The 11,158-nt window shown below is 42.7% G+C and overlaps 1 protein-coding gene across 1 annotated transcript; it reads left to right on the forward strand.

Moving 5' to 3' along the window:
• Window positions 1-7,531: 7,531 nt before the first annotated feature.
• On the forward strand, window positions 7,532-8,955 carry LOC110195809 (putative E3 ubiquitin-protein ligase TRIML1). Its single transcript, XM_020968744.2, has one exon. The coding sequence runs from the start codon at window positions 7,532-7,534 to the stop codon at window positions 8,939-8,941; it is 1,410 nt and encodes a 469-aa protein (XP_020824403.1). The 3' UTR covers window positions 8,942-8,955.
• The last annotated feature ends 2,203 nt before the right edge of the window (window positions 8,956-11,158 follow it).

An 11,158-nucleotide genomic window follows, 5' to 3' on the forward strand; every position in this document is an offset into this window, starting at 1 on the left:
GAATACATTCTGCTCCAGCCTCTTACCTTTACTCTGTGCATGTCTTTCTGCTTCAATTGTGTTTCTTGTAAACAACATATTTTAGGATTCTGATTTTTGATTCACTCTACTATCCACTTCCATTTTATGGGAGAGTTCATCCCATTCACATACACAGTTATGATTACTACCCGTGTATTTCCCTCCATCCTATTCTTCCTCCTGTTTGTCTCTCTTTTCACCCTTTCCCTCCTTGACAATTTTTTGCTTCTGTTTACTGCCTTCCTCAGTCTGCCCTCTCTTCTCTCAGTCCCCCCCCCACTCCTTCCTTAATCTCTTCCCCTCCTACTTCCCTGTCAGCTAAGATATATTTCTATATTCAACTATTATTACCTGTTTGAGCTAATACAGGTGAGAGTAAGGTTCAATCCATGCCCATCACCACTTCTCCCATCTTTCCCTCCACTGAAATAGGTTTTTCACACCTCTTCACCTGCAATAATTTACCCCATTATATCTCTCCCTTCCTTCTGCACCCAGTGTACTCCTCTTTCTCACCCCTTAATTATTTTTTATATCATTTTCTCAAGTTCACCTTATGCCCACTCCCTCTGTCTATGTATATTCCTTCTAGTTATGCTATTAGTGGCATAATTTTTAAGAATAACAAGTATCATCTCCCCATGTAGAGACATAAACAGTTTAGCTTCATTAAATCCCTTATGTATTCTTTCCCTTTTCACCTTTTCAGGCATCTCTTGATTCCTGTTACTGGAGATCTTTTTTTTTTTGTTCAATTCTGGTCTTGTCCTTATGAAAGCTTCTAATTTCTGTTTCATTGAATGACCATTTTTTCCCTTGAAGCTTTATGGTTAATTTCTATGGGTAAGTGATTCTTGGTTGTATTCCTAGCTCCTTTGCCTTCAGGAATATCATGTTCCTTTAATGTCCTCTCCAATTCTGATTGTGACAAGCCCAATATTTGAACTGTTTCCTTTCTGGACATTTGCAGTATTTTCTCCTTGACCTGATGGTTCTGAAATTTGGTTATAATGTTCCTTGGAGCTTTTGTTTTGGGATCTCTTTCCTGAGGTAATTGGTGGATTCTTTCAATGCCTGTTTGCCCTCTGGTTCCAGGATATCAGGGCAGTTTTTCTTGATAATTTTTTGAAAGATGCTGTCCAGGTCCTTCTTTTGATTATGGCTTTCAAGTAGTCCAATGATTCTGATCTATTCTGGACCTACTTTCCAGGTCAGTTGTTTTTCCCATGAAGTATTTCATATTTTCTTTTATTTTTTCATTCTTTTGAATTTGATTGACATCCCATGGAGTCATTAGCTTCCACTTAATTCTAACTTTCAAGGAGTTGTTTTCCTCAGTTAACTTTTGTACTTCCTTTTCCATTTGGCCAGTTGTACTTTTTAAAAAGTTGTTTTCTTCGGTAGATTTTTGTATCTCCCCTTCCATTTGGCCAATTGTACTTTTGAAGCAATTGTTTTCTTTTTCCAGACTGTTGACTCTTTTTTTCATAATTCTCTTGCATCACTCTAATTTCTTTTCCCAATTTTTCTTCTACCTCTCTTATATGATTTTAAAGCTCCTTTTTGAGCTCTTCCATGAGTTCTTTCTGGGCTTGAGATGACTTCTCATTTTCCTTTAAGGTTTTGCCCATAAGTGTTTTGACATCATTGTCCTCTTCCGAGTTTGTGTCTTGATCTTCCCTGTCACCATAATAATTTCTAGGGTCAGATTTTTTCTTTTTTGCTCATCTTTTTTGGCCTTTTTCCTTTCTTTTAAATTAGAGCTCAGCTCCTGGAATGGAAAGAGCACTGTCTCAGGCTTCTTATCCCAACGGCTGCAGACCCTCAATATTTACCTGGTGCTGCACTGATGTTGCCCTGAGACCCATGGCAGATGCTCCTGTCTGGTGCTAGGCTGAGGGGGTGGGGTCGGGGATGGCTGATCCTGCTGGAGTCTGGGGATCTGGCAGGTTATCTGGTGCTGAGCCAGGGTGCTGGTATCTAGCATATGCTGAGGCATTTCCTCCAGGCTACTTTAAAGCACATAGGGGTCTGGTCCCTGGAGGCTGCCTGTTTGTGTAGGAACATATGGGGTTGGCTATACCTGTTTTCTGAGGAGTGTGCTAAAGGATGTGGCAGTTTTCTGAGCTAGAGTCTGCCTGTCCCCTGACTAGGCTGAGGCACTGTTGAGGCTTAGAGGTGCTGGGACCCCAAAATCACAATATGAGGGTCCTGCCCAAATGAATTTGACCCATGACAAAAGACAAAGATAAGGTTTATTAAAACATCTGCCATATTGACCAGACTCTTAAGGAATCTAAGCATTTGTATCACCAATGCAAGTGGACCAGATCTTAACAAGATGGACCTTTATATACCAGAAAGACTGTGAGAGGGATGTAAGAGTGGCCAAGTAGTTTGGGGTGAATGGAAGAGGGGTCTAAGAAGGATCTGGATGTGAGTGGCCAGTAAGCTGGGGTGAACAGAACTCCAAGGAAGAATGGAGTCTAGACAGGATTAAGGGTGGGAAGTGTCCAGGGCCAATTGGGAGGTAACAGAACAGAATTGGGAGATTGTGTGTAGCCACAATGAAAGGCCAGTTGATAGAATTATAGCCTCAGGTGAATTTCCTTTTTGGAGTCCAAATGCCAAGGACATGGTCTTTTCCCTTTAGGGATTCAGATCCCATCCCCATCAGCATGTGAGTACCACCTTGGAAGAATGGAAAATTTACAAGTCCCTAGAAGTCTCTCTGAAAACAGCTGCACAAAACCCCTGAAGCTTGGGACAGTCCATTCTCTGCACTGGAAGCAGACCCCTACCTTACCAAAGAGTTTAAAACTCAGGTAATTGGCTGGGAACATGAGCAAACTCCGAAAGAAAGTCAGACCATAGAATCTTTCTTTGGTGACAAAAAAGATCAAACATGTGACCAGAAGAAGACAACATAGTCAAAGCTCCTACATCCAAAGCCTCTAAGAAAAATATGAATCAGTCCCAGGCCATGGAAGAACTCAAAAAGGATTTTGAGAAGCAAGTAAGAGAAGTAGAGGACAAACTGGGAAGACAAATGAGAGTAATGCAAGAAAATCATGAAAAACAAATCAACAGCTTGGTAAAGGAGACCCCCCCCCCAAATACTGAAGAAACAACACCTTAAAAAATAGCCTAAGCCAAATGGCAAAAGAGGTCCAAAACCCCATCAGCTCATAGGGGGTCCTGGTGCTGGTTTTTGCCTGCTCTATCTCACTGAGGCTCAGGATCCTTAATTGAGGTTTAAGTGATTGCCTCTAAAGGTAGTGGACTCTCCATCTTCAGAGGTCTTCAAAGAGATTGAATGGCCATTTGTCAGATAGATATGTGCTAAGTGGGGATGCCTTTTTAGTCTGACTTGACTTGAATGTGATTTGTAGATGAGTATGTGAGTTTAGCACCTAGTTAAAAAAGACTTTTCTGCTAAATGAGGAAGCTACCAGATGACAGGCTGAGATGAGCTCCTAATTCCAGGTACATCCTCATTCCTGTCCCTTCCACCTACACCAGCACCCTCCTAGTGCCAGTGCCCCAAGGTCTCTGTCCCCCCCTTCCCAGGGCAGTGCTTCAGCTACTTCCAGTCACATACCCATGCTAAGAGGTACAGTGGGAAGAGAACTATGTTTAGAGCCACAGATCCCAACATCAAATCATGGCTCTGCCACTTACTACCTGTGAGACCTTGGGAGAATCACTTTTCTGAGCCTTGATATTGAGGAAAATTAATGTTATGCTGTATCATTTGATAATTACTATTACTCTGTAATCCATCTTTTCCCCCATTTTGTCAGAACCCCTCTCTCAGTCTAGTTCAAAGAGACCTCTCTTGGTCCAAACTAAGGTGTGGTTAAGGAATAGGATCACTCCTAGCCCCTGGGGCATCTGCTCTTTAACCCCTTGAAAGTGGGACTCCCTATTCTATTTACCTATAAACAGAGAACCAGCTTGGGCTAGGCCCTCCCCAGGGGACCACTCTAGTATTTTGGCTTCTCCTTTTCAAAGTCAGGGGTGACTTGGTCTCCAAGGAGGAGGTCAAGGGGAGGGGAGGGGGGTGGTGGAGGGTAGAGTAGGGAAATTTGATTGAGGTGTTTTTTCTAGTCAAGATATACTAGAGGTATCTGGGTCTCAAAAAGCAATTAGCATTCCTTAATTGCCCAAGAGGATCATGATCAACCACACTTGAAGGTCAACCCAGTTGCCATCCCCCCTGCAGATTAATCCTATAATCTGAGGTTCACTCCCACCTCCCAACCTTGAAGTAACTGGGAGGAACTGAGGTAACTCTCATCTACCTCATCAAAATGTCAGTCAATCAAGATTGACTTGTCTTTGCCAGGGGAGGTCCAAATGATGTACCAATCAGATGGGCCAATCAGAAAGAAGATACATTTAGGTTTAGAAGACCCTGGAGGCCCTCACTCCAGGTCTTTGGTCATCTAAAGAGAGACCATTGACCTAATTTATTGGTTACTGCAACCCTAACTAATAAATTGATCATGTGTAGGCCCCTGGCTTCTTGCTGAGATGTGTTTTACTAACAGTGTATGTATCACTGTTAATAAAATGATATTTTGCCCTATGCTTCAGTGTCATTTTTACTCTCTACAGTAATCTTATCTATAAGATGGAAGTGTTGGACATGATGATTTCTAAAACCCTTACCAGATCTAGGTGTACATTCAAAATATGTCCATGCCCTGAGACTAGTAAGCAAAATAGCCACTGGGCTACAAATTGGCCCAATTCATGAGTAATAATAGATTGGCCAAAGAAATGACCCCTGAGAAATCTAACCTTTTATAGAGTTGTGTGCTACCAGATTGGCTAACACGACAGAAAAGGAAAATGGCAAATGCTGGAGGGGATGTGGAAAAATTGGGACACTAATGCACTGCTGGTAGAGTTGTGAGCTAGTCCAACCTTTCTGGAGAATAATTTGGAACTATGCCTAAAGAGCTTTGCCCTTTGATCCAACAATACCACTATTAAGTCTATATTCCAAAGAGATCATGAAAAAGGGAAAAGGACCTACATACAGAAAAATGTTTATAGCAGCTCTTTTTGTGGTGGCAAAAAATTGGAAATTGAGGGAATGCTCATCAATTGTGGAATGGTTGAATAAGTTGTGATATATGATTGTGATGGAATACTATTGATGTGGTTTAGGGTTGCTGGGAACCCCAAAATGTCAAGGTACAAGGTGGTGTCTACCTGGAATGAATTCAGGCACTCAAACTATCTTCTAGTCAGTGGCAAAGTTTTTTGTAAGGACAAAAGGAGCAGGCAAGGTTCTTAGTGAACCTTCAATTTAATGGGGGTGAGACTGTGAAAGGATCTGGATGGGATTAAGGAGTGGCAAATAGTCGGGGGGGGGGCAGGTACATCAGTGAAAGTAGGCTCTCAAGTAGGCTAATTAGGTAATCTAGATGGGATTAAAGAGTGGGTGTATGCAAGTAGTCTGGGGTGGGCCAAGAGTGACAGTGAAAAGAAAGTCAAGTGAGCTAATTAGGTGATCTAGGTGGGTTGGGGTTGGCCAATTGCCTTGGGCAGAGGCTCCAGTAATCTGGGCTGCTGAAATGTTTGGGAAAATTGAGGGACTGGGTTGCTTTCAAAGGCATAATCTTTTCCTTTTAGGGGTCCTGGTCTCATCACTCCATCGCAATTGTGCTATAAGAAATGATGGGCTCATTGATATTAGAAAAACATGGATAGAGCAGAATCACAAGAATATTGTAGATAGTAACAGCAATATTGTTTTAAGAACAACTTTGAGTAATTAAGTAATTCTGACTATTTTAAATGCCCAAATTAATTACAAAGGACATAGGAGGAAAGACTATCTGCATCCAAAGAAAGTCTTAACACTGTTCCTAGGGGGTCATTGGCTAACTTTCCATTTCTTCTTCTATTACCCAAATTTGTTTCCCTCTTCTGTACATAGAAAAGTCTATACAGAAAAAGTCTGTGCAGAAAAGTCTAATTAGGCTGTCAGTCAGTCAATACAAATTTATTAAGCCCTCCTCCAAGTCAAGTACTGTGCTCAGTACTGAGTATAAAAGAAAGGTAAAAGAAAGTTCCTGCCCTCAAGGAGCTCACAATCTAGTGGGGGAAAATAACACATAAAAAGAAACTGAAAAGTGGGGACATCAAAGGAACCCTATGATAAAGTCCAGAGGAATGTATTCAGATGGGAAATTGTGGGAAACTATGAGATGACTGCCCTGAGCATCTCTCTTAAATGGAGGATTTGGGAGGAGCTCTCCACCCTCTACCCTCCACCTTCTCCAAGTAGAGGGAAGCTGAGAGGGGCCTTAGAAACAGTGGGATATCGAAGAGGTGGGACTTTATGGGTTGATGTGATCTTTCAGGCTGATGAGATTCTGGTGAAATCCAGGAGTACAGCTATCTGGAAAGTGTTGAGTTTCCTGTACATACACTTCTGTGTTTTCAGATAATTCTTCCCCTTTTCTCCTCATTGGAATTTCCCTTTGTGTCCTCAGAATTTCATTCTTATGAATTTACCATCCCTTTTGGGCTAACTTCCCCAATGGAATCTTTTCTCCAAATACATTGAAGTCTGATCTTCTGAAATCTAAGGTGCATGTCCAAGTGCCCAGGCATCCATTCTTGTCACTAACTCTAAGAGGCAGTGGTCACTAGTCCCCAAGTTTCAAGTCTTTCCAATCCATTAACCAGTTCCTTCCTGTTATTGAGAATCAGATCTACAATAGAATTTCCCTTTTTAAAATCCTTCATGCTTTGCAGGATGAAATTATCATTAAGTCAAGAAATCATCCTGATACCTGAAGGACACTTACCATTAGAAGGCATGATTTGGATGACAATTCATAAAGGGAGACTGAGCAGGAGGGGGTGCAGATAGGTAGGAGGAGAACCAGGAGAGACTGGTTCTAGCTGGAGGGCTGAGTGGAAAAGTCAGTCAGATAAATCCCAATGGAGTGGAGCTGGGTGGGAAATAAGGAAGAGGATTGCAAAGCCAGGAAGCTTCAGAGGCAGAAATCACTGTGTCCTGACTCCAAGTGCACTTCTCTATTCAATATGCTGTCAACCTTTTGTAATGAAAGGTGAAAAGAAAGGCATCCTATTTCAAGCAAGGCTGGGACTACTCCTGAAAAGTGCAAAACCTCAGAGGGGCTCAGCATTGTGAAAGCTGTCCATCCACAGAAGTCAACCAACCAGAAGCATTAACTCGTTGAATCTGAGCATTGAGGCAAGGCGAATCCTCATCTCATCAGGGAGGTGCTACAGAGGTGGGGCTCCATTCTATAAAAGAGGAGGATCATCCTGATCAGAAACATTTCTTCGAGTGGAACTGAATTCTCTTCAATCTCAGTTGCTACAGGAAAGAGGTAAGAGTCCTCCTAGGGCATTTGACTTTAACTTGGAGAGTTGAATTCCACATCCACAGAGGGAAGGGAAAGTTCCAGGGGTGTGAAGTGAGGGAATGAAACATTGGTTACCTTTTCAGAGAGAAGAAATGGCTGCTGCTATGGAACTAGTCCTGAAAATGCAGAGTGAAACCATGTGTGGAATCTGCAGGATCTACTTTTCTCAGCCAGTTACCACTGAATGTGGGCACAGCTTTTGCAGAGAATGTCTCTCCTGGAGCTGGAGAGGTGGAACCTCACCTTTCTCTTGTCCTGAATGCAGGCAAGTTTGCCGTACCAGAAAGCTCCCAGAACTCAATGTGGCACTGGAAAAGTTGAGTGACAAGGTGAGGCAGCTCAGCTCCCACTTTGTGCAGAGTACTGAAGAACAGAGCAAATGTCCCATTCACCAGAAAGTCCTCAAGCTCTTTTGTGAGGAGGACCAGATGGCACTCTGTGTCCTCTGTAGCCAGACTCCAGAGCACAAGGCTCACACACTCTCTCCTGTGGCAGAAGCTGCTCACAACTACAGGAGGAAGCTCCAGGGGATTCTGAATCGTGTGGGGAAGGATTTTGAGGAAGCCAAGAAACTTCTTTCTCAGGTCAAGAAGGAGATGGCGAGACCTTTAGTTGACTGGAATCGGATGATTATGGGAGAATATTACAACTTGCACCACTTCCTGATGGAGGAAGAACTTCAATGTCTGGAAAGGCTGAAGGAAGAGCAAAGGACCAGTAAGGATAGATTATCTCAGCATATACACAACCTTTGGGAAATCATGTCCGACTTGCAAGAATCAAGACACAAACCCATTATTGAGCTGCTGAAGGATTTCAGGGAGCTGTTGGGAAGGAGTGAGTCAGTGTTCTCCCAAAGTCCCAAGGCTGTCATTCCAGACCTGATGGAGCACCCCATTACTGGGATGATAGATATCCTCAACAAATTCAGAGTGGACATCAGAGTGAATCCTCAATCAGCCAGTTCCTATGTGATTGTTTCTGAGGATCTGAAGAGTATGAGGGCTGGAGAAGGCTGGGAGATGGATCCTGACCATCCTGAGAACTTTGCTTGTCATTTTGTCTCTGCTGAGCAGGCCTTCAGCTCAGGCAGACAATATTGGGAGGTGGATGTGACACAAGTACCTCAGTGGGGACTGGGGATCCGTACAGAACACTTGAGGGGAGGAAGTAACCTAGACTCCTTTGCCTCTGTGTTCCTGCTTTGCTGCGTGAAGAAGGAAAATAATTACTATTTCCAAACCTGTCCTGGACAATTAAACTATCAAATAAAGGACCCTGTGCCAAGGGTCGGGGTGTACCTGGAGCATACCACTGGCACTCTCCTCTTTTACAATGTTGTCAAACGCTCCCTCATTTATAGATTCGACCCTATTTTATTCACGGAGCTTGTCACACCCATCTTTTCTCCAGGACCCCCACTTCCAGGAACAAAAGTTGGTCCCATGACTATCTGTCCGGTCAACGCTCATCTTTGTGCTTGCTGCTATTCATTTCTCTGAGCATTTCTCTATGGAGGAATTTTCAACCCATCCCCAGGCTCCCTGGCTGTGGTCTTTTGATTTCCAGACTTCCTCTGGCAGAAGATAAGCATCACCTGCTTGATGAAAGAAAGAGTCAATGCTCACTAATTTGAGATTCAGCTTCCATACTACAAGCTGAAGAGGATCATTCCCAAGTGTTTTATTATACTCTGATCTTTAATGGATCCAGTCTGTTTTATGCATTCATGACAAATCATTTGCTATTCAGCTTTTGGCATAGAGAGTTAAAGCTCCAGCAGATATCTGGGTGATTACAATCCCCCACTGATTATGTCATGCCTCTGGTCAGGCTTACAATTTCCTGAATTCCTCATCTATTTCTTCTTTCCGTTTAGGTGGTCTGTGGTATACTCTAAAGGGAAATTACATCTGTTTCTCAATCTTGTCCATGCTTCTCTTCTCTGGTTCTTGAATTCTTCAAATGAAGATATTCTACCCCTGGCCCCCTTTTACCTCTGTGTTTCTTAAATAAGCCATATCAATCCAGAACAATATTCCATTCATGGATTTGAATGGCCCAATTCTGAATGATCAACGACGTCAAATTTGCCTTGTTACTCTAGGTCTTCTAGATTTCCTTGTTAATAAAAAGCTTTTTTTAAAAAAAATCACATTTGCTAAATATCAGATAATAAATTCATCCTTATTGGTCTCATTTGTGATTCTGTATTTTTTGTGATCTCATTTGGTCCTTATAGCACCCCATGTGAGGTAGGTGCTAAAAGGCATTATTAATCCTAGTTTACAGATGAGAGGCAGAATGGGGCAATGAATAGCAGCCAGATGGCCTCAATTCAGGAAGACCTGGGTTCAAACTCTTGACTTCTATCAGATACTGTTGAGAAAGCTGCTTCATTGAGGACCCCTACTGTATTCCAATAAGTATTGATCAATTTGATGTGATTCTGTTAGGGGTAGTGATTATAAGTTCTGTATATTTGTAAATTCACTCGATCAGTGTTTAGAGACCCTCCACCCTTGTTTTTCCTTGTCATGGTGACCAAACCCAGTGTGGGGGACATGAAAAGTCCCCCAATTTTATTTTTGTGCCTCCTGACCATTCTCTCTTGTCCAACTTGAGCAGGTGACCATCTTATGACCACTTAGTGGAGATATTCCTTGTTTTGAGCAGGTGACCATCTTGTAACCATCTAGTCAGTGGAAATGCTCCATGCTTTGCCCAACCTGTGACCTTGCTGATATATTTTTTCCTTTTTTTCATCTATCCATTGTATGTCAATCAATGGAATTATTCTATATTTAGTATTAGCTATTCTTGAATGTCTAGATATCTAGCCCTATAAAAATAGGGTCCAGGAGGGAGGAAGCCTCTCAGATTGTGAGGAAGATCTGGGGTCCACCACTTCATTAGAAGGGACCAGGGATCCTTTAATAAAGTGCCATTGGGGAGCAGTTAGGTGGTGCAGTGGATAGAGCTCCAGCCCTGCAGTCAGGAGGACCTTAGTTCAAATCTGACCTCAGACACTTGACACTAACTGTGTAACTCTGGGTAAATCACTTAACCCCGATTGCCTCACCAAAAAAAAAAAAAAGAGGGAGAGAAAAAGTGCCATTGGCTCAGAGCTCTGCCTCAGTCTCTCTTATTATGGGTTGGACAGTTTTTATCCCCACACTGTGTGGATGACACTGGGCAACTCCCTTAGCCTGCCAGTGCCCACAGGCAACTCTCATACTATGGCCTGCAGAACAGCCGCCATCATTCTGCATTGCAGTGGGAATTCCCTTTCCAAAGCAATGAAACCACAGGTCTAGTACCCAAACATTGCAACTGAGAGATAGGAAACTTGAGTGTCAGAGAAATTTAGTGATTTGCACATGGTCATGCAACTATTAAGTACTAGAGTTCATACCCAGGTGTTTCCTAAATCTGAATGCAGCCCTCTTGGCACTGTACCAGCTTGTATGTGGGGAGAGCTTTGGACTTGAGGTCATGTTGTATAGTAGAGTGCTGGACTTGAAATCAGGAGAAATGGGGTCCAATTCCAGGTGAGATACAGCACAGCTGTGTGCACTTGGGCAGGACATTTAAATCTCTGAACATCTTGGTTTCCTCATGCATAAGATGAAGATAATAATACTTATACCACCAATCTCATGTAGTTGTGAGCGAAGTACTTTGTACATGGTCATTATTGGGGAGGGAGACAACTAGGG

The sequence above is a fragment of the Phascolarctos cinereus genome, unplaced genomic scaffold (genome assembly GCF_003287225.1).
Source record: "Phascolarctos cinereus isolate Bilbo 61053 unplaced genomic scaffold, phaCin_HiC Scaffold_4;HRSCAF=312, whole genome shotgun sequence".
Lineage (NCBI taxonomy): Eukaryota > Metazoa > Chordata > Mammalia > Diprotodontia > Phascolarctidae > Phascolarctos > Phascolarctos cinereus.